A 22,603-nucleotide genomic window follows, 5' to 3' on the forward strand; every position below is an offset into this window, starting at 1 on the left:
CACTGTTACTGTTCGTAATACCCCCGTACGTTCACGACTAGTGTCATCTCCCGTGCAATGACTGTCACATATCTCTCATCTCTCTGTCGTCTCTTGTACATCGATCTACGGCTTCTCTCTCTCCCCGCTTCTCCTGCTCTGCCGGCGTTCTGCGACGGCATGGGGAGCGTGTGGTGTGTCGGATATGGGGCTACGTCTTTGCTTTGCACTGGCCGCGCTTCGTCGGGAATTCTGCCTTTTCCTCTTTCCAATTCAAACACCGGAGTCTGAGATTATGCGTGAGCATACGCTGCGTGCGCACATATGTAAAGATATGTCTTGGGAAGCAACCCGAACGAGCGTAAGTCAGAAGTGAATGAAGCGAGACGCATAGAAGACCAGTTGCAGCGAGCTCGAGGCACAACTGGCACGTACGAGCTATGATCTCGTCAAGTTTGTAGCTCGGCGTTCTTGGCCAGGCTTGAGCTCGTCGCTGCGGGCCTGGAGCTCGACGTTCTTCGATGTGGGCCTGAAGCTCGGCGCTGAGAGCCCGGAGCGCGTCGTCTGTCTCGCGTACTGGCTCGTCGTCGCGATGCTCTGCGCCCGGGGCTCGCGTTTTGGTTCCCCGAACTCGTGGTACCGAGCCGCCAGGGTGTTCTCGGTATGCAGTTGTTGAAACCACGTCCCGCAGGCTATGGAGGCTGGCTGGCAACGTCCGTGTCGACGTTGCCGCGCGCTGGCGGTTGTTTGTCGACCAGGTGTCCCAGTCGAGGGTGCGCGGCAGATGCCCAAGGACGAACCCCGGCGGCGGTCCACGTCTCCACGCGAGGGGTGAGTCGGCTGCGGGAATCGGCACCCCGACATGCAGTATTTATCCCATGGACGACGGAGCAAATCACTACGTAGAGTACGAAGGAGTCGGCGCGGAGGCGGATTCGATGTCCGTCGTACGGGGAGCGGACCTAACGAGCGAAGAACCTAGCGAGCCAGCCAGGTAAGATGCGGAACGTCGCCTGGCGAGCGAAGATCGGATACTGTCGACAGGAGGCTGGATGGTGGAGAAACCGCGACGATGCGTCCCGGAACCAGCGTCAGCGAGGGGAGATGACAGTACACGAGAAGGTGGCTGGGCATGGAGCAGGGGAGAGCAGTACTGGCAGGTGGGCCATCGTCGCCGGTGGGTGGGACTTGGGCAGAAAGTTGGGCGTTCCGGGCCCTGAGCGCGTCGTTCCGGGTACTGAGCGCATCGTTCCGGGCCTGCAGTTCAGCGTTCCGAGTCAGGAGGTCGTCTCTGCGGCCCTCCATTTCGCGGATGCGGGTCTGGAGCCCCTCGGGTTGGGCCCGGAGCCGGTCTCTGTGGGCCTGAAGCTCCTCATTTTGAGCCTGGGACTCGTCGTTGGTCTCCGGGAGGATGCGGGTGAGCAAACGCAGCCGGAAGTTGAACGTTGAGGGCTCGCAGGTTATCGACGCCACCTGATGCTGTTGGAGCACGGTCAGCTACGTGAATGTCCGCCTTGCCCAAGTACGACGCCACTCACCAACGTTGCGATGACTGTCAAGTTGACCTGTGGTGTAGTTGGCGTGTTGCGCGCATATCGCACGAACAAATGCGCCTACTCTTTGTGGATGCGGAGGGATTGGCCGCGGCCCGCGCGGTCATATGCGGGTGAGCGTGATGAAGTAGAGTGGGGGGAGGATAGAGAGAGGGCGCGAGCGGTGGACTGCGCGTTGGCCCGTCTGAGGGCGTCGACGGGGCCGTCTCCCTCCAACATTCTGTCCGTGTTGCTTGGGTATATATCGAGAGGCTGGTGCTCCGCGGCGGCGTTGGGTGCAGATAAGTGGGTTCTAATTGAATGCACCCTTACAGCCACTGGTGTGTTCCCAGCGACGGCGCCATGGAAGCGAACGGCGGTTCGGACACGACTCTCGCCCTGTGTGTTGACCCTTCTTTTCTCGGTGTGGAATTCGCAGCCAATATTCGAGAACGGGGACTTGACTTGTGTGCGCTTGGTCGGCATGTGGTAGTCGGCGCTAACGTGGGAATTCCACAAATCAGCATCGGAAAATGCGGGAGTACAACGCGATTTGGCGCGATCAGGCGCATCTGAACGTCGACTCTGGAGACGGTTGCGAAAAGAGTGAGGATCAAGCGTGCGCGCGCGTCGATCGCGAGTTCCATGGACCTCACGCGTGATTGTCACGAGTGGTCACATCGGACCAATGGCCGGTCTGAGCGCTTGAAGCTTGAAGATTTGCCTCAGCGCTCTTCGAAGGCCGCCGTCCGCCTCCTCCTCTTCCTTTGCTGCCAGCCTCTCTACCTCAAGGCCTCACCTGGAATCCCCCGTCAAGATCCCTCATATACCCGCTTTTCTCTGTATGTTGCAAAACCAGTCTTCGGATATGGCGCAAGCTGGTGCAAGCCCTACGGACTGCAAACGTCGAGCTCGTTCTTGCGAACGTATGTGCGATAAATCAGGTGCATAAGCTCTTTGCTGCTCTTCAGTGAGCCCCCGGCTGACATTGAATGGGTCTCGGCAGGTATAGACAGGCTGACTGCTGGCCCGGCGGTCCCTGAGAATGGCCAGCCTCTACTGAGGGCGCATATATTCTGGCGAAGCATCGGCCTTGGAGGTTCCCCAGGTTGAACTCCTTCTCTCATCTCGTCCCCCTTCTCTCAACCGCCACCAAGCCTCCACTCATTCGCGCTTCTCTCTTCTCATATACACCTACCCACTTCCAATCTACCCCCCATCAAGATGTCTGCCTTCACCGTCAACACCCTCGTTAGCCGGCACTTCCCCGTCCCTGTCCTCTATGTCGTCCTCCTCGCCCTTCTCCCATGCATCTCCCTGGCCATCGCGCTCACCATCCTGTTCACTGCCCGCGCCCGCGCCCGCGCCTCACTCGACCCAGGCTCTGACGGTCCACGCCGTACCGACGACGACGAAGGGCAGTTCGCACTCCCTCCCCCGTCGCACGTCCCGCTCCACGACATGAGCCCGGGCATACGCCAGCACGCGGGCCCATTCGACACGCTCGACCTCTCGGACGAAAAGACCCTCAATGGCGAAGACGCGCGGAACACGCTCCCTGAGCTGATGCGCACGGGCGGCAGCCCGAAGATGCGGAGGTCGTTGTGGAGCGCGCTTGCGGGTTACCGTCCCCAGGCGGACGTTGAAGCGGGTCGTGGTGCAGGTTCGTTTGCCTCTCAGCAAGCCGGTTCGTCTTCTGCTTCTTCCCGCGCGGTCAAGTCAACCACCACCCCCACCGCTTCGCGCTTCATGGCAGCCTCCCCTGTGCACTTCACGATCGCGTCCCCGCGGACGATGTCTGCGTCCACATCGGCGTCGTCGCTGCTTTCGGCTGATCTGGAGGCACCCGTAAACCATCACAACGGCGCGTCAGCCTCCGAGTCTACCACTTCGCTGTCGAACTTCAAGGCCCTTTCCTCTGTCTTTGCCGACCACGACGTCTCCCGCTCTGCACCGGCTACTCCCTCGCTTGCCTCGGACGACTCGGACTCGGACTCGGAATCTGCCCCTTCGTCGCCGACCTGGAACACGCAAGCGACGCCGCGCGATTCGATGATCGAGAGCGCCGTCGTCGTGCCGTCTGCGAAGATGCACGGCGAGGGGCGCGCGGCGACGGAGGTGCAGGTGTTCCGGTGCGCGATGACCGACGTTGCGTTCCCTCTCGGGCTCGGGCTCGGACTTGGGAGCGTCTTGGACTTCAAGCACAAGAGCTCGAAGGCGGCCTATGTCTCTCAGGATGTCGCTTTTACTCTGGGCCTTGGTTTATTCTCTATCGACCACGACTGTTTCGCAAACGTCGGCGCTTCACCGGCGCCTCTCCCGTCGGCTCCCGCTCCCACTTCGGCGAATGGTAACACTTGGAACACGAACGCGAACAAGGGCGCGACTTCGGGCGCGCTCCTCCCTTCGGCCTCGCTCGCGACTTCCGGGAGCTGCACGTCGTTCGTCACCGCCTCGTCCTCGTCTTCCGGCACCGGCGCGGACGCGGAGCTCGCGCTCGCGCTCGCGGACGAGCGCGTCCTCGGCTCTGCGGACCTCCCGCCCACGCCATCGTCCTCCACCTACGGCCGGGACGCGACCCCGCGCAAGCCGACGGCGACGCGGCGGCTGTCGGAGCTGCTTGACGCGCTCGCGACGAGCTTCTCTTTCGCGTCGGACTCGGTCGCGCTGTCGGAGTCGGGCTTGGACGACGCGGGGTGGACGGCGGACGTGTCGTGGTCTTCGGAGGAGGCGAACGATGGGCGGAAGGAGGTGTATGCGGCGCTGTGAGTGCGCTTGGGGCTCGGTTCTCGGCCCTCGGTTCTGGTTTGTGTTCGTGGCTTGTGGCTCGAATCTGTCTCTGGCTCGTGATACCTGGCTCCCGGTTCGGCTTCTCTCTTATCCCCGGCGCATGATTGCAAGTGATTCTGGTTTCGGTCCTGGTTTTCGGTTCTGCAACTTCTCTAATCACTTACGACTTCGTACTTAGCACTGGGCTCTCGGTTACGTCAATGCAACACGTATCGTCTTTCCATAGCGTCTGTTCGTGGTCCCCCGTTTTCATCAGAGCTTCAAATCTTCGAAGCTTCAACAAGCGCAGGTCGGCCCCATCTTCCCGGGCCTCCTTCTCCGCGTGTCCCCATGCGTCGGGGTGGTGGACAAGGCAACGGCGGTGCTTGTGGCACCGCTGCGTCCCGGTGATGTCTTCCAAAAGTACAAGAGGTGACGCACCCGGTCCGGATCGGTCGGTGTCACTGCGAAAGCCGTGCTGATCAGGTTCACGCATCGTGCGGCGGCTTCGCAGTTGAACGTTGAACCTTGTTCGCACGCGGCCGCCACCAGATCTTTTTGTTGATGGTCGCGGAGAGTGTTGGTGAATACTTGCTTTCTCTTCTTCAACATTCACTCATGATGTGAACAGATGTGCGCCTCGCGCTTGTGTCCAAGTGAGGCATGTTCCTGGCTTGAACAGACACGTTCCCTCTCACAATCTGCGAGCGGGTCTTGGATGCCTGTGTACAGCGACCGCTCTCGTCGCCACTATTCCCAGCTTCTCTGGCCGCAGGTGTTTAGTGGACACGGAGGCCCTCATCGGCGCCTATCTTGGTTTCCATCGCCCACAGAAGCTCGAGATGCATCGCCGAGGCGGTGTGCGGTCCCGCAGCATTGTCTTGCTCCGGTGGATGGGCGCTCCCAGCTTATATCTGCAGGAGCTCGCGAGGGCTTCGCTTTACTCCCGTGTCTCCAATCCTGCGTTCTTGCTTATGTCGTTGTTCAGGCAGTGTGCTTTTTATGCGGCAATACTTGCAAATGCTGTTCTCTACGGTGAGTAGGTGTATTCTCGAGTTGTCCACGCAGCCTCCTATGCTGAACCAGCTATTCCTCAGGCATAGAGCTCATCCTGTACTGCTGGATCACCCACTCTCTCCTTTCCCGCCGCGACAAGTGGAGACGGGCGGGGACGTTCTACGTCGTGTTCAACACCGCGCTGCTCTGCTTCAGCACCATCTTCGTCGTCACCGAAGCCGTCTTCGGGCTCGAGACCTGGGTTCTGCACCGGGACTTTCCTGGCGGACCGGAGGAGTACTCGGAGGCGTTCGTGTCGGTGTGGTACACGACGTTCAGCACCGCGTCGTGCGCTGCGGTCAACCTGCTCAACGAGGGCCTGATGGTGGGCGCCTTCGAGATGCTCTCACCCACGTGGCATCTGATCTCCGAATCCGCCAGATCTATCGCTGCCACTGCCTGTGGCAAGACGCGCGCGTCATCGTCGTCCCGCTGCTCCTCTACGCCGCCTCCTTCGGTCAGTCCACCGTTCCCTCTGCACCGCACCGCACCGACCGCACCGCCCGCAGGCCTTTCCATCGCGCAGCTCGTCGCCTCCGGCGGGCCGCACGAGAACTTCTTCGCCGGCCTCGCCAAGTCGATCGGCACCGCGTACCTCGCGTCCGTCATCGTCCTCGGCGTGCTCGTCACCGCGCTCATCGTCGCGCGGCTCACGCACACGATGCGGCTGTCGCGGCCCGGCGCGCGGCGCGCCGGCCTCGCCCTCGACGCGTCGTCGCGCATCGTCGTCGAGTCGGAGCTGCCGTGCGCGGCGCTCGGGGTCGCGTACCTCGCGACGTTCGCCGCGCGGAGCGACCTCTGCGTGTTCTTTGGCGCGGTGTACGCGATATCGAAGGTGCGCCGTCGCGGTCCGCGCCCGGTTCCTGCTCGAGGGAGCGCTGACGGAGTTTGGTGCACGCTTGGGGCGTCGGGCAGGTCATCGCGCCGCAGGTGATCCTGCTCCGGATAGTGAGCGGGGCGACGTTCGCGTCCGCGGCGGACACGGCGATTTTGACGACCGTGCCGGTGCTCACGATGCCCTCGATATCGGACGAGGTCCACTCCTACGGGGGCGGCGCGTGTGTGAGAGACGCTGATGCCGCCGAAGATGCGTCGGACAAGGTTTGACGGATTGGATCTCGCCTGTCCCCATGCTGTCGTCGTTCACTGTATTGCTACCACCGTCTCAGTTTAGAATCATCTTAATGGGTCCCGTTCGTGCCTGATAGACAATTCTTTGTATCCGTTATCTGTAGACTGACCTGTGTAACTCCTTCGGTATCACGGATCAGTGTCGTACGTATCGTTTGAATAACTTCCGTCCTGAATTAGAATAGAGCGAAACGTTTCGAGTGTGGAGGGAAAAGGCACGAGCAGTCAAAGTTGACGTCTAGAGATACTTCTTGTTCAGTCCTACTTTACGAAGAAAGATGGACCTTCGTGAGCTGCACACGAGGGGTTTCAACTGTCGCTGGAACTCGGACTGGAAACCGGTCGAACGCGACGAAGCCGCTTCGCTCTGCAGCATTTAAGAAAGCCCGCAAGTGGCTCAGGTTGTCGAGCGAGCATCACTCTACACCTCCTCAGCACACCTAGCCGTCCCAGAGACATCATGCATCTCTCTTCATTTTCGGCTCTGATCGTCGTCGCGGCTTGTGTCGGTATTGGAATGGCGCTTCCTGCGTCTTCCACGACGGCGTCCTCCTCTGCCGTATCCTCTTCTTCCAAGGCCTCCTCCTCGAGTGGTGCGGCGTCCTCTTCCAGTGCATCGGCGGTCCCCACATCGTCTTCATCGCTGTTGCCGACTGCGACGTCCTCGTCCTCTGCACATTCGACCTCCACCGCATCCTCTGCAACTCCGACCCCGTCATCTTCCTCTACCGCGAGCGCATCAGAGACTTCTGGTGAGTGGAGTTCGTTGGCGCTGGCATGGGAGCAAAGCGACGACCTCTTATTTATTCTTCGGTAGTTGCCAGCGTGGCCGACCCCATGAGCTGGCTGTCGTAGAAGCAGTGAACGAGAAGCAGAGTAAGCATGTTTCTCCTCCGTTCGCTACTGACCGATACTTATGGATGTTTTGTGAAAGGTTTTCAGTGGATTTCCGCTGTCGGAGGACTCGGATGCTCTCCGCCGACTCCAGGGGTATGTTATGCGTCGAGAATAACATAGTAGAGAATGGTGATGGCGATGTTTCGGTTCATCTCGGAAGATCTTTCGGAACTCTGTATGTGTATGTACAAAGGCACGAAGTTGGATGGACATATGATATCATTTCAAAACGAGACTGTCGGAAGAGGAGAGACCCGTCTCGTGCTACACGGGGGCGGCATACTAACGTGAGATGTGATAATGCATCGCCCATCGAAGACAGCTGTCGTATCGTTCTGGACAGTGAAGTATACCACGAACCGGATTAGACAGTACCCCTCGCGCATGGGAATTACAAAGGTACGACTCGCAGCCAAAACGAGCATATACATATACGTCTTGTTCTATGCGGACAGATAGACGGCTATCGTTGTCGCACAAAGTTGTACCGCGTGGGACAGCGGTGCGTTACAAGTATAAGAAGGCGTTCGGCCGCCCGAGCTGTTCAACGAGCCCCACATATCCTCTCAGCGCCTCTACAAGAGCCCATGCACATGAAGTTCCTCACCCTGGTACCATTCCTTGTCGCCGTGACTTGTATCAGTGCTGCAATGGGGGCGCCCGCCTCCTCCGCGCTTGCGAGCGCGGAAAGACCAAGTGAGTGGATCAAGGCATCATATTTATGAGACGCTCTTGACCGGCTTCTCTCTTCTGTACAGTTATCAGCGTCATAGAGCTGTCCTGGCTCGAAGACAGAGAGTAAATGAGCAGGTCTAGTGAGTAGGATGCTTGTTCGCTCGTCGATAGTCAACGCTTAGGGGTGTCTTCTTACATAGTAGAGGGCATGAGCTTTCTGAGTCCGAAAGACGAAGTTAGATGGAAGTATATGCCGATATGTGTGCATACCAGATGTATCCGCGAATGCCGCCTTAGCCGGCGGGGATGCCGATGGAATATCCCTTACCCTCGCTGTCTCGTCCGGCACCAACTTGGCACTGGCGTTCGCGGGATCTTGCTACCGCCTGGTGAGATGAACGAGCTTCAAGGAGTGTGTAAGCAGGGGATTCTTCGAAAGAGTGCGGACATAGGCGCATGAGGGAAAAGATGGTGATCCGAGCCACCTGAGACGGGATCAAGTCCTCACAATCTGGCCACCCGGCCCGGTCGGAGGTCGCGTGGCGCCGCCCGCCGAAACTCCGACTCCTGGACTCCAACTCCTGCCACATCGCATCTTCGTCAGACCATCCACAGCCTCGAATCTAAGTAGCTTTCTCTCCTCCAGCGACGGCGTAAAGAGCGGCTCTGTGTTCAGCGACCTCTTATCAAGCGGTAGATGTACCCCAAATCTCGAACTTCCCCGGTAACTAATGGAACACCAGACCACCGGCACCCACGCACCCACAACGAAGCCGGATGTAGCGAAGAAATAGCGTATTTCAGCACCCAACGCATACATGTGGGAGTCCGCAGAGAGCACCCACTTTGGCGCAGAGCCTGCACTTGCACTTTCTACTCCGCTACCCTCCGACCCGGAAATGCCTCCCCCACCTTCTAACATCGTCTTTGAGCAAGTTAAAACACCCACAGGTACGCAGTGATACTCACGACTTGTTTGATTCCTTACGTATGCTCATAATTCTTTCAGAAAAATTGGCACAGGACGCTGTAGATCTCATGATCCCTCTCTCGAAAAATGGCGATTATTCCATCTTAATTCGGCCGCTCTCATGGCTTACGCGTTAGGTTTTACAGAGAACATGATGCGTGCAATGACAGGAGATGATATGACTCGCCTCCCTAGTCTCATTGGTCTCTTGATACGCCCTATCGTTCTCGTTGGGGGCGTTGGCCACACATACACTGCTCGCGATGAACATGGCGTCCTTGTGGGCTTTCTGATGTTCACACTTCCTGGACAGCGCTTGCTATCGACGTGCGTCCGATGTTTTCTCTGCTCATGCATAATCTGGCTAAATAGAATCGCGGTTGTATATCAGCGATGAGCAGCGTAAGATGGGGATGTACTCCTACGTTGCGGATCTTCCGAAGGACGCCAAGGACTACTTCCAGAAAGCTGTGGGTCTGACGCTTGAGTACTGTGTCCGACTTCATTATTCACTTGCATGCGTAGAATATAGAGGACATTCCAAGAGTCAAGGACGAGATATTCGGAGTCAAGGATTCCGATCGGGGGATGTATTGGTGCAACTTCGCCATGGTCCGCGAGGTCCATCAAAACAAGGGTCTCGCAGCGCGCATGTTTCAAATGGCGTTTAATGAGGTGCGTAATCGTAGTAGCTTTGTTTTCTGATTGGGGATACACGGCGGTCGGTGCACTAACAAGTGTCCACAGGCCGCCACAATGAACGCTACAGTGGGATTGATGACCACGAACCAAATGAACGTAAGCAGTGCTATGTATCGGCTCCTGGGAGGACTCATCGATCCGAATTGGTAATCAAGGTTCCCGTGTACGAGAGTATGGGATTCGCGCTCCGAGGTCACGAAACCATGCAGTCACCTTGGACCGAGTATCGCATTTGGTGCATGTCAACAGAGAAGAGGGCTTAGATAACCGGAGCGGGGTGCAATGTACGAGACGTGACATCACAGAACGTAGTCCATTTGTAGAAGTTGTATTGAAAGCATATGTTCGCTGAAAGCGTAAGGATCAGTATCTGGTAAAGCCTACGACTGAAATCTGCTTGTTTCACGCCGTTGCTTTCGCGTTAAATATCATGTGTTTAACGGTCATTTATAGGAAAGAAATCGCACAGTGCACTGGCCTCAATCACGGACTGTCATCACCAGCCGCCAGCGGCCGCTATCGCGGGAAGCGCAAGGATCGGACCGCGCAAGATGTCAGAGCATGTGGATAACCATATAGATATACAATCACCACTGCTATACGTTCACAGCTGCCAATCGAGAAACGGCTGTGTTGGACTCTGTCCATGCGCGGCGCTGAATAGAGAGTCAGATGTGTGTAGGTGAGACCTGGCGGGGTGGAGGACGACGTATTCGAACGACCGACCGGGTACAACGGGCAGGTTTCAAGATGGTGTATGTCACGGTCACGCCTACTCAATTCCATAGCATGCGCACACAGTTGGAGGACACTGGTACTGCACGAAATAATGCCTAACGCACAAAAAGGAACACATTTCAATAAGTCGACTCGAGTGCGGTAGACGACGCGCAACGTGGGTTTGTCGCAGCGCCATCTCCGTCGTTCATCACGGAAGGTCATACATGTACAAGAGGAGCGGTTCTACTAATCGGGGAAGATTAGAAGTAGTTCGCTCCCGTTCGCGATACCACAAAGAGCTCACCTATACGTTTGCTAAGCGCGCCTTGATTGCAGCTCGGAGCTTGATCAGAGCCACATATTCTCTTGGGGAGGAGAGACGGCATCGCCTACCACAGATCCGTGAGGTTCAACGGCGACGTGAGAGCGGAAAACACTTACCGTCTTGAGGAACCGGGGACGCCTTGACAGACGTACTGATCCCGGCGATCGCGAAGAGTGCAGAGACGATCAAGTGAAGACGCATGTTGGAGAGGTGCGTTCTGAGCTGTGGAACTTGCGCAACGCCGTCCAATATATGCTGCGCCGGTATCGGTGAGTTATCGCCCCATCGATGATGATCCGAACCTAGGACGACGTTAGTGTCCTCGAAGTGAGAGTTCCGAGAACGAGCGCACATACGGATGCGGCTAGCTGTCAACTTAGAGGCTGTTGGAACGAGCTAGAAGTCGGTTCGCGTGGAACCACGGTGGTTGTGACCACCCTTCTTGACTCTTGCCTTCATACGGAAGACAGACGTATCCGGAGAGTCCGCACCGAGTGACGAGCACGGAGGCGGCACGGAGGAGAATGCGTTTTACGCTGACAGGCGGAGATGTCATGTGGGATATGGGGGTTAGAGCGCATCATAAAAGGAATAGAACAGAAACGCAACGACAGCCAAACTCTCGCGATAACAGTATATCGGAGTCACCTTCCATTCACCTACACTTTGTCTGCTTATGCGCTCCCGCTATTAGCGTGAGACGCAACATATCGGCGGGGATCAAAGTTCATATGCATACATAGATGCACACGATACGAAGGAAGACATCCATGCACAGAAACCGAAGCCAGCGGAACTGCCGCGCCGCGCGGAATGCACGTCGACAGTTTCGCTTGATCGGTCCGAAATGAGTCGCTGATAAACACATGAAGGACTGTCGATACTGATAACAAAGAGAAACCATAGTAGCACATCACGCTATACGCGACGGCGCTCAAGCACTAGGTGAAACTTTGTGCTTGGGGGAATCAATTCAGGGCACTCATCTTATGTTATGACGTCATCGAATCTTCTCGGTGATACCTGCGGTTGTGGCAGTAAGTGATCGAGCCTATCGCAGCGTTGTGTGTCACTGGCAACTTGGCATGACACGCAGCATGATCGTCTGCCAGGAACAACCCTGCGGCATGATGCCATGGACCGTCAGTGTAAGCTCAAAACTGGCTAGTCCGCGGAGGAACTCTTACCGTGAGCATCACAGTAGTTCGTTCAGGCAACGTCAAACCCTGTTGAAAAAAAAACGCGACCACGTACGCGGCTCAAACGGAGACACAGGATGTCGACCGTTCTCGCGCACATAGAGACGGTGTCCCGTGCGGAGGAGTTCCGCCCGAGATCATATTCACGCGTATGACTGCAGGAGATGCGATATATGCGAAGAAGTTGCTCTTGTCACCATGAACGAGCCGTAGAAGACGTGGCGCTGGTAGAGCTGGAAGGAGGAACGGCGAGAAGCCAGCGTGGACCGGGGTTATGACGGAGCGGAGGGCGAAAACAAAGGGGGTGTCGCTGAGGACGGGGGAGGACGCGCTGCCCATGGCCTGGCAGCTTGTGATCGGCGGCGACGCATGCTGCGAAACCGCGTCCAAACTTGCACGTGTACGCCCCTTCGGTTTATCGAGTCGTGCTCCATCGTGGTGGCTCTTCATGAGGATGGGAGTGCGCGTCTGATCCGCGTCGTCCTGTGTTTGAAGTGAGCGCTCCCAGGGCATGAAGACCGAGGCGGGACAACAAGACATCGGGATATGGGTGCCCCCGATGGGGTAGCGGTTGTGGTATGATGTTGGTGTGCAAGAGCCTGGGTTTAGAAACAGGGGTAACCGCTAGCCCGCGATCCCGATGACTCTTAGGATAAAGTCGTTTTAGTCGACGGCAGGGGTGTTGTAACGAGAGTGAATATACCTGGACGTAGTCCTACCGGGCGATCTAAACGTCCGACGTGGATCGTTGGCGGAGTTTGTAGAGGAGAAAGAATCGACGAACTGGGGGAACATGAAGTCGGCGAGAGAAGACGTGTGTTGTGGCAAGGAACCATGAAGACGTCAGAAGGCGATCCCGCGAAGGAGTGGGGGATACAAGGGTGGTGGGGAGGACGCTCGAGTACGGTATTTCAGTGCACATAGAGGATGCACAGGAACTGAAACGCCACGGCGCTGATTCCGGGATGGCGACAGCGGAGACCCTGACTGTTCGAGCGAATGCAGAGCCCCAGAACCACGTCTGGAAAGACTCTCATGGTGATTTTGATTGCGGGGCATCGTTCCCGGTTCCGCCCTGCTTCTTGGCCGAGGGGAGCATGGCGGAGGTACAAATCGTCTCCGTGGTAGAAGGAGGGGCGGCACTTCAGGGGAATGGCGCGGTCGCAGAAACGCGAGGTCCGGGGTGCGAGGGACACGCGACGCGGAGAGGGAGAGACGGACCGGCGCTGAGTGGACGTGAGGGCCAGGGAACGCCTCATACCGGCCATGCCAAAAATGAGGGACTCTGACGAAGAGTGTCAAAGGGACCGTCCAGGTATCTGTGCCGGCAAGGACAGCACCCGCAAAAGAGCCCGCTCGCAGCAATGCCACAACATATGCAACGGTTGCTCACTTGCTATATCGCGCCTTCTCGACAATCCCGCCCGCCCGCTCCACAAAATGACAACACCCGATAGTCCGTGAGAGACCACACCATGACTATAAGGGAGTGCATCCGTCGAAGAAACTCCATCTTGCGGAAGTACGTTTTGAAAGTCCCAGTGAGGGTGCTGGACGGAGACCCGGAATTATCGAGGGAACGGTGCTGGCTGCTGACGAGCAGGAAATGGAGCTTATGATCAGGACACGATTGAAATAGGCCGGCGACAGAGGAAGAAGAGACCGGCGGTGGTGAATGCAACCTGAGCTCAATTCCGCCCCGAAAAACGGTCCCGGCTCCCGGGGATGGGCGGCGGTCCGTGGGTCCGGCCACGTGGCCGGCTCCCGACGCCGCGATCCGTTTCCCCGGCCACTCCGTCTTGGGCGCATTCTTCTTAGTCTGTAAGTGGTGACTCACATAGTGCCAACCCTTGTATACTCTGTCCATACCGCCACATACACGGAGGTCGAATATTGGTGCCACTTCATCTTCTCGATGCCACCACCCCGCACTCTCACTCAGCGAAGTTCAAGAAGCGATCCACTAGGATATACACCCGGCAATGGTGAGTGCATGCCCCGAATCTGACCAATGTCCTGTTAACCAGTGCATCCAGTCGCTTTGACCCTTTCCACCCTCAACTTGAGCAGTGTCGCCAACGTTCGCCTCGACCTCCCTCGGCCCTTCGCTCTGGCTTTCCCTCATACCTCCGCGATCTCCTCCGGCTCACCCCTCTCCGCGCACAAAGCGCGTCCACCAGCCCCACTTTTCTGTCGCGGTGGCCTTGCTATACTAACGTGTTGTTGACCGCGTTTCGTATCCGCATCCCTGCCGCAAAGAGGTATATCACCCGAACGCATGTCGCCGCGTGCTCGAAGACATCGAGCTGCGCTACCACGGTCCACAGCGACATCTCGAACCGCACGAAAATCGTTGTAGAGGTGCTCCAATTCGGATGCTCTTCCTGAGCGGGAAGAGCTGGGACTGGGCGGGTTCAACCAGGGCGCCATAGTGATCGAACGCTCATTTAGCGCGGTCAGTTGCGCTTCATTTCCTCCCTTTCCAAGCCGCTTGGCTCCACGAAACATCCTGATTTTCTTTTCCTCTCTCGCCTGCTCGCAACGCACTGAGCCCGCGCTAGTCCACAGAATCGCTGAACCTATCAGCCCCTTGAACCCATCGCCCCGCGAGATCAGAAGCTCATCGGCCCCGACATCCGCACCATCTGGCCGTACTTCGTCTCCGGATCCGAGGTGGCGCACGACAACCCCTGTACTGATCGCACCTGCAAGGATGTTCCAGGCAAGATTCACGAGGTTGAGATCGCGACGGGCTCTCGCTTCAACTCCGCTTTGACCGACGTCGCACTGTGAACACCTTCATCCATGGCTCCCCATGCACCTCCTCCGACTGGTCGCGTCAAGTCGCCCACTTCGCCCCTCTCGGCCACCACGTCCTCGTTCCCGATTTCCGAGGATACCGGGGCATGTCGGACGCTGAGAACCTCACCGATGTCGTCGCGATTGGACACGACTGGTGCGTCCACTCTTGCTCTATCCCTATATGCGAGACCCTGCGTTGCTGAAGCCGTCGGTTCTGTCAGAGGAACCGCGCTTGTGTCGGCGCTGGTTCACCACTTCCAGCACCGCTTCCGTGCGTTCGTGTGGCTCGCGGCCGCGTATTTCCCGTGCAACCCGCATGCGGTTCGACCTCGAGCGGATGTGCGCGACGCTCAAGAAGGCTAGCGGGAGCGAGCACTGCCGATACTGGAAGCTCTTGACCGCCCCACGCGCCGGCGCGAGGCTCGTTGAGGAAAAGGTGCGCTCATCCATTAACGGCAAAATTGGCGGCCCGCAGTGATCGATGGTTCTTTTGCGATCAGATGGACAGCTTCTTGCAGCTACTCTACACGGTTTATCTGGACGCGTGGGTCGAACACTTCTGCCGCAGCGGTGCAGTCGGCAAGTAGCTTGAAGAAGACCGCCGTCCGGGCTCCCGAAGTGGCTATCTGAATATGTAGGGCGGCCTTGGCGCGCGCCAACTAATCTCTGAAGTCTGTTCATCCAGGAATACAAGCGCATCCGCAGCGTTCTGCTGGAGGGAGGGATGACGTCACCGGTCACCTGTTACCAAGTTGCCGCCAACAACGGAAACATGGCCGGTCACAAGGGTACACCTCTCGCGGGCTGTCGTCCAGCTGATACACCATCTCACAGCCTTCTTTCCGACAGCTCTCCTGGAGGAGCAGTGGCACGTCAAGAAGCCCGTGCTGTTCTCCGCGGCGACTCTCGGCCACGTCAGCCGCCACGCGCCGAACTAGAAGAGCGGCCTCTCGCCAAGTACGCTACCTACTCGAGCTCAACGTCGGGTACTGGCCACAGCTGGAGGCCACCGAACAGATGAACGAAGGTCTTCAGTAATCGATTCATTGTGTTGGTATCTGGGCGCGCATCAATGTCGTTCTCTGTACATATTCCGTGTTCGAGAGCTCTGATCCTATTTATCTCACGTCACAGGCACAAAAAAATCAACTTCCGCCTGTACACTCATCAGCTTGTGCAGGTACCGTCGCATGTAACAACGGTGGATCTTGCGCACCTCTTGACGTGGTCGCGACAGCCGATTGCATTCGCTCGCGCACGACCATTTCCCCGATTGATTCTTCGGCTTCGACAGACGAAACGCTCCCCATCGCAGACGATCTCCAGCTCCACCTTGGTCGCACACACCAAACAGTGGGGCAACGTGCTCGCCAAGACCTCGACAGCGCGCGCGCCCGAAGCCGCCGCAACGTCTGGTCGCATCGCACACGCGTTGTCCGCGTCGTCGTCTATGTACCATGAAAAATCGGACGCTCGCGCTCTGAAGACCGAACAACGGAGCGCGGAGGGGGAGTGTCACGAGCTCCGCGATCCACGCGATCCCCACGGTGAACGACGCGGTGAGAAGCCCGATGATGAGGTTGCGCAGCGCGTCGCTGGTCCCGTATGCGAGGGCGCACAGAACCGCTAGGATGACCGCGTTGGTGCGCTTGTGCATCGAGATCTCGAGGTCCACCGTACCGTCCAGTTCGGAAAGGGATGGTCTACGGCGGTGATGTGAGTTTCCGTTGAAGAGGCGGGAGTCGCAGTAAAAGCTCGTACCTGTGCGAGACAGAACGGCTATGGTGACTGTGGGGAGGCCCCTGATGATCTCCGAAAGAGGGGCAGTGCGCTGCAGCGTGTGCGGACTTGGGTTTGACGTGCTGTAATGGAAGTCAGTGGTGGAGGACCCGTTTGTGCCGCATCTGCCCGCGGTAGCGCTCGTCGACGCATCGCCCGCCGTCGCCGGCACGGCCATCCCCATATAAGCTTCCTTCAAGATCGCACGTGTGCTATTTCGCGCGCGTTTCGTGATAAGGCAATCCGGCGTGTGAAAGCGACAATGTGCACGGGCCACTCGATGCACACTCTCGATAATCATCATCCGGCGCATAACCCGCCTCTCCCCCAAGTTGACCGCTCCCCGCCATGTCGGCCATCGAATCCTGCTTGTCCTGTCCCCGCGTCCCTCTGGATATCTTGGAGAATATAATACAACAACTTTCCCCCCGCAACGACAGACACACGCTTTGCGCCTGTACCACCGTTTCCCGCATGTGGCTCCCTGCAAGCAGACACGTTCTATGGTCCAGAGACACGCGGCTCACAGTGGAACAGGCAGATGTAATAGTGAGTATCCTTATGCCATGGGTGTATCACCGCGCCTCGAGACCTATGCTGGACTCCCTCCACCGCACAACCACTGTTCTTCAACGTCATTATCGCTCTCATGGCTCATCACGCTCCTCCCAGGTCCGGGGGAAGATCATCTGGACTGCAAGTCCCCACGAAAGCATCCTTGCCGTCTCGACATCCACCTCTGTCACTGCGCTCTGTCTGATATGCTGCACTCTGCCCTCTTTTCCATCACTTCGTCGCACCATCACCACCATCCCGACCTTGCATACCTTCCGTGTCCGAGGCATCCGATATGCTGTGCCAAGTTGGGAGCGCAATGAGAGATATCCTGAAGCATCCACAGCACTTCAACACTTCGAAATACACAGCGATTCGGCGCTCGACGAGTGGAAATTTGTGAGACAATTGCTGCACTGGTTGGCCAGCACACCAACACGGAGCTCCATCACTGTTCATATCCTCATGAAGCGGCTCGCGAGGCTGAATTACTGCCCTATACCGGAACGATCGACCGCCATTGATCAACTCCTCGGATTCGAATATCTCATGGTCTCGGGTCTCACAGGTCAGTACACGGCTCCGGAATCTGTGACGCTTCCCGCTTACCTTCACGACCCATCCACAGAATTTCCATTCACTCGTCCAGGTCTTGAGCACTTGCAAGATATCGCACTCTGTCTCACAAACGGCGATGTGAAAGACCTACTGGCGCTCGTACGCGCACTCGGGGACGGGTGTGACATCCCAGAGCTGCGCAAGCTCACACTCGCCTTTCCTCGAGTCGCGCTCTCTCGCGCGGTCAAGTCCCTCACGGTGCTCGCGGAACTAGCCAGGTTGATCGGGCGCAGTCGTTTTGCTGGCTTGGAGACGATGACGTTCACCCTGATCGTCGAGGACTACGAGGAGAGCCACGGAGCCACCCCGACCGCGATCGTGGCGGCACAACACGTCTTCGATGCGCTGGCGAGAGTGCGGGCGGACTTCATCATTCGGGCGACCATGATGGTGTCCCTCGCGAACAACATCCACCCTTTCGTCCCGCTCTGGTCTAGGGCCGTGCCATTCGAAGACCCCCACACCAACACCCCCACACGGTTGTCTCCCCGTCTCCCTCCGGAAATCTCGGACATGATCATCCGATGTCTCAATCCGTACTTAGACGCAACCACACTTGCGCACTGCGCCCTCGTCTCCCACAGTTGGCGCCCTGCAAGTATGCATGCCATCCAGCTGGCCCAGAGCTCATGGTGGAAGTTCACAATCAAGGAAGCATATTCATTGTTCACCAGTGTTGCTCCTACATCATCGTCAACTTCATTTTCGCGAGCATCAAAAATCTCTGTGAGGGCAGATAGCAACGGAGGGAACCACTCGTCATCCTGGAACACGGTGCTCGCCTGCATGGCACGCCACACCCCCACCCTCCAGACCATCTGCATGGGAGGTCTCATTTTTGACTCTAGGATTCAAGCGCAGCACGCAGCTGCATGTCTCTCAGCCTTCACCCATCTCACGAGGTTGGAGCTATCGGACAGCAAATTTCCGTCTTTCACGCTCTTCCGTCGTACATTGGCTGCACTCCCCAGGTTAAGCCATCTCACCACGGAGGACGTTTCCTTCCCCATATATCCTGTCGACACCACAGCAATATTGCGCCAATCCTCACGACCAGTTCTGGAAACCCTCAGCATCCGTGGAAAGAAGAGTGGTTGTGGTGACATCTTGTTACACTACCTCGCAAGCACTCCCTCGTGCACTTCCCTCAGGAGCCTCCATTTCCGATGTCTTGAGCCATCGACTTCGAGTCCGTTCACAGTTCTGCGCACGGCTGCCTTTTCAAAACTGCTGCCTTTCGTCGGCAACTTCGATTTCAGCTATGGCTCTCACACCGGTACGTCTATCTGCACCCTCGCACGCCCTGGTTCATGCTGATGGTACCAATACAGACCTATCTTTCCTATCGAGCTTGCAAAGTGGGAGGCATGTCGACCTCAAATTTCCAGCAGCCACGACCAAGACTCTCCTTGCGATCGCGGACGGAATGAACAGCACATATCTACGCCGCATCAATTTGGACTTACCCCTCGTCGCCCTGACGAGCGCATCGGCCGCGGACATCACCAAACTCGCAGGGCTCACTTCCGGTGCTGCATTCGCACGCGTAGAGTCGGCGTGTTTCACTTTCCGCATGGGGAACCCTGAGTCGGAGGGAGACGCCGTCTTGGAACCCGAGGCCGCGGCCGCATTGGGGAAGCGCGTGGCGGAGATCGTGGCCAGCGCGTGGCCTCCCAGCAGTAGACGGGTGGACGTGGAGATTTGGATCCATAGCGGTAAAGGGGAAATGGTATGGGAGGGAATTTCACGAGCAAAACCTGTCAAGACGACAGAGCCAGCTCGTGGCTACGAGAAAAATCCCGGTGGCTACGAGAAACGTCTCCGAAGCTTCAAAGGGAGGTGGGGCATGTGGAGGGCCAGGTTAGCCTAGGATGCCTAGTACATATTATGGCACGAGCTGATCAGCGAACGTACGAGCACTATGAGCGAAGGGGGGCTTACCACATCCCGTCGGGATCCTAGTAGCACGGTGGGCGTCCGTGCCGGAGGGTGGCCGCCGTTCAAAAAGTAGAGCGCCTCGTACTTCGGGCTTCTCCGGTCGGACTCTGAACCTTATCTACAGACTCGTCCACCGACTCGTTCCTGTAGCTGTAGATACTTCTACCACCATGTATTCTACCCACTTCTTTCATTAATTGTCTTTCTCGGCCCGTGACGCTCGCGCTTCAACAGTTGTTCGGAGGCAAGCGTGACTTCGCGCACGATGGCTGACGCGGCGGTGGCGGCGGTGTGGTGCCCCGCGCGAGTGAACGCAGATGGACATTCATGGAAGAGAACTTGCTGAACACCGGAACCCGGAATGCCCCATCTATATATATATGCGCGGCTTGTCCAGACTCGATCCCAGCTCATAACAATGAACGTTCATCTGCATCGAACGTGATCAGTACTTCAACGTGGTAGTAACGGACCGTGCCGACTCGCCACTTCCGACATCCCCTGAAGAAACAGTGAATGACTGCGTGAAAGGGTAGATCGACCACAGAACCCAACGCAGTGCCACAATCATCAGGAGGGGAAAATGCACACCGTCGATTCTACAGCTTCGGAGCTACAAAAGGACCAACGTCCGAATTCTACACCTGTCTCCGATCGCACCGACCCGGAAGGTGCAACTGTAAACTCACGCCGTGACCTCCTTCGTCGCATACACCGGTCGCGGTACGGCGCCCGGGATCTCCTCGTCCGGACGGTCCGCGTCGAGGTCCCCTCATACCCGAAGTAGCGCCACATCATGTGGATGTCGACGCCGGCCTGTTCCTGATCGCGCGTGCCGATGATGCCCTGACACTGGTAGACTGACTTCGTCTGACGAAGGGCGCACAGTCAGCACAGCGCGCGCGAGTCAAGGACGCGGGAAGAGTGGTAGGAGAGGTTGGAACCAGAAGAGGAGGAATCGCGTGCAGAGCGAAGACGCGAGTGGGGAGGAGAAGATACTCACCAGACCGAGGGACACCTTGATCACCCGCGCGCCCGGGGTGTACTTCTCCAGCGCGAGGTCCTCCTCGTCCGTCTTCTCCTCCTTCTCACCCTCCCAGTCCTGCCCGACCGACTCGACAACCTCCCTCGACGCAACCTCCGCCTCAGCCCTCTCCTCGCGCTCAGCCCGCTTGATCAGCCGGATGACGTTCCACGCCGCAGCTTCGCCCTGGAAGAACGTATTGTGCCCCGCGTTCACCGCACCGAACGCGTCCGCCGCGTCCCCGATCGCAAAGATGTGTGCCGCCGCGACGCGCGTCCTCGCGTCCTCGATGGCCTCGAGCTGCACCTGTGACGAGGACTCGGAGGCGTTGTCGGCGGTCGCAGGCTCGGACGCGTCGTTTGAGCGGACGTCGATGGGGGAGAGCTCTGTCGACGAGGGTCCGGCAGAGGTGGAGGCCGTCGCGAGGGAGCGCATGGAGGGCGGTCGGGAATTCGGACACATGGGCGGGCTCCACGGTCTGGAGCGTGCGCCGGATGCGTGCGAGGTCGTTGTCGGGGCCATCGGTGACAACGGAGCGAGGAAAGGCGCCGGGGAGGAGCTGTAATCGCACGGCGTTGAGCACGGGGATCAAGTCGAAAACACCGGCGAGGGCGCTTACCACCAGCTCCCCCTGTACTTCGCGCCTGCTGTGTGCGGACGACGCGCTCGCCGTTGCAGTGCTTGTTGTCGGCGAGTGAGGCGAGGTAGAGGCGTTCGCCGAGAATGGTGCAATCGTTCAGAGCTGAGAGGATAGATATGACCGGTCATTCCTTGGTAAAACCGTAGTGCACGAGAAAGGACCATACTTACTATCGCTGTGCATCGCCTCGTCGAACCTCGGCAGGAGGCGATGACGAGAGTGTAGCAAGGCGACATTTGCAGCTGGATAGATCTCCGCAACATCCGATACAAATTCTAGAGGACCAGGCCGCGGTTAGCATACCAGAAAATGCGGGATAGAGATCTCAGATCCCAGAAATTGAATGGGCCAGCCAGATCTGACGACAATGACCCATCCCATAATAACATCCGCGCTCCCACAAAAGAGCGGTGGCCCAGGACTCCAGCCAGCCTCTACGATAGCCACTGCAGCACACAGAACGTCATCGCGGCAGCCTCGACCGTGTCTCAAGTGCCATGGTACGCATAAATGCGCAGCCAACGCTCACGACCGGCCCCCGGAGAAGCTACTGGCCGTGGGCACCAGGACAAGGGCGGTGCGCGCGATCGAACCACACGGCCGCACGTTCATGACGGTTTACTAACGTGGAGACTGCAGTGGTGGGTAGGGGGGAATGCGGGGACAATGCGCGAGATGAAAGGAAGAGCACTCACGGATAACAATGGCACCCGCACCGACGACCAGGATGGAAGCCGCGCGCGAGAGGCGTTGGAACTGCTTGAGGAACGCGACCCGGCCCTCCTTCGTGCCGCGCGCCACGTCGAGAACCTCCGCCTTCTCCGTATCCTCCGTGGCAGGCGTCCAGAGGTTGATGGGAGAGGGGAGGTGCGAGCCGAGGGTGTAGATGAGCTAGTGGAAGTGGAGGGTCCGGTCGGCCTCGGAAACGCCGTGCTTCGGGAACGCACGCTCAAGGGTGAGGGTGTGCTTCGCGAGGGACGCCACGGATGCGTGTACCACGACCGAGCGTGCGGGGTCTGTGTATGCGGGAGACACGAGGGAGCCGGGGGTGGAGCTGGTGCGCGAAGGGAGGAAGGCGGTTTGTAGGGGATGAAGGCCTTGTGCTCATGGCCGGGGAGAACGGCGTGCCGTGGGAGGACAAAACATGATTGATGTGCGAGTCGCAGTTGACGAGAACGACGTGCCAGCCGTGGTGGAGGCCCTGGCGAGGATAGTGGCAGCACGGGCCTCGCCGTAGCTTCCACCGAGGATGGCGACGATCTTCATGGTGTTCGTGCAAGGTGTGCCGAGGG

At 58.0% G+C, this 22,603-nt stretch overlaps 6 protein-coding genes across 6 annotated transcripts; 4 read left to right on the forward strand and 2 right to left on the reverse strand.

The window, feature by feature from the left end:
• Nucleotides 1-2,735: 2,735 nt before the first annotated feature.
• Nucleotides 2,736-4,280, forward strand: BXZ73DRAFT_106634 (uncharacterized protein; the record flags this gene model as incomplete). Its single annotated transcript, XM_048016672.1, has 1 exon — nucleotides 2,736-4,280. The coding sequence occupies one exon, from the start codon at nucleotides 2,736-2,738 to the stop codon at nucleotides 4,278-4,280; it is 1,545 nt and encodes a 514-aa protein (XP_047872560.1).
• Nucleotides 4,281-5,254: 974 nt separating this feature from the next.
• Nucleotides 5,255-6,443, forward strand: BXZ73DRAFT_54980 (uncharacterized protein; the record flags this gene model as incomplete). Its single annotated transcript, XM_048021255.1, has 5 exons — nucleotides 5,255-5,315; nucleotides 5,378-5,661; nucleotides 5,718-5,793; nucleotides 5,846-6,171; nucleotides 6,252-6,443. The coding sequence occupies 5 exons, from the start codon at nucleotides 5,255-5,257 to the stop codon at nucleotides 6,441-6,443; spliced, it is 939 nt and encodes a 312-aa protein (XP_047872561.1).
• A 2,720-nt stretch (nucleotides 6,444-9,163) lies between these two features.
• Nucleotides 9,164-9,974, forward strand: BXZ73DRAFT_55015 (uncharacterized protein; the record flags this gene model as incomplete). The annotated part of the gene is made up of 5 exons (XM_048021264.1): nucleotides 9,164-9,336; nucleotides 9,401-9,479; nucleotides 9,535-9,684; nucleotides 9,757-9,807; nucleotides 9,867-9,974. The coding sequence occupies 5 exons, from the start codon at nucleotides 9,164-9,166 to the stop codon at nucleotides 9,972-9,974; spliced, it is 561 nt and encodes a 186-aa protein (XP_047872562.1).
• A 4,786-nt stretch (nucleotides 9,975-14,760) lies between these two features.
• BXZ73DRAFT_81690 (uncharacterized protein) lies at nucleotides 14,761-15,695 on the forward strand (the record flags this gene model as incomplete). The annotated part of the gene is made up of 4 exons (XM_048023548.1): nucleotides 14,761-14,911; nucleotides 14,946-15,193; nucleotides 15,443-15,545; nucleotides 15,592-15,695. 4 exons carry the CDS (start codon nucleotides 14,761-14,763, stop codon nucleotides 15,693-15,695), a joined length of 606 nt encoding a protein of 201 aa, XP_047872563.1.
• A 28-nt stretch (nucleotides 15,696-15,723) lies between these two features.
• On the reverse strand, nucleotides 15,724-16,714 carry BXZ73DRAFT_106639 (uncharacterized protein; the record flags this gene model as incomplete). Its single annotated transcript, XM_048016673.1, has 2 exons — nucleotides 15,724-15,756; nucleotides 16,214-16,714. 2 exons carry the CDS (start codon nucleotides 16,712-16,714, stop codon nucleotides 15,724-15,726), a joined length of 534 nt encoding a protein of 177 aa, XP_047872564.1.
• Nucleotides 16,715-18,560: 1,846 nt separating this feature from the next.
• Nucleotides 18,561-22,577, reverse strand: BXZ73DRAFT_81691 (uncharacterized protein; the record flags this gene model as incomplete). Its single annotated transcript, XM_048023549.1, has 11 exons — nucleotides 18,561-18,724; nucleotides 19,176-19,466; nucleotides 19,833-20,017; nucleotides 20,121-20,148; nucleotides 20,337-20,517; nucleotides 20,651-21,230; nucleotides 21,275-21,413; nucleotides 21,482-21,586; nucleotides 22,007-22,202; nucleotides 22,239-22,365; nucleotides 22,483-22,577. The coding sequence occupies 11 exons, from the start codon at nucleotides 22,575-22,577 to the stop codon at nucleotides 18,561-18,563; spliced, it is 2,091 nt and encodes a 696-aa protein (XP_047872565.1).
• Nucleotides 22,578-22,603: the final 26 nt, after the last annotated feature.

This window comes from Epithele typhae (assembly GCF_022376455.1).
Source record: "Epithele typhae strain CBS 203.58 chromosome Unknown BXZ73scaffold_87, whole genome shotgun sequence".
NCBI classification, from domain to species: Eukaryota; Fungi; Basidiomycota; class Agaricomycetes; order Polyporales; family Epitheliaceae; genus Epithele; species Epithele typhae.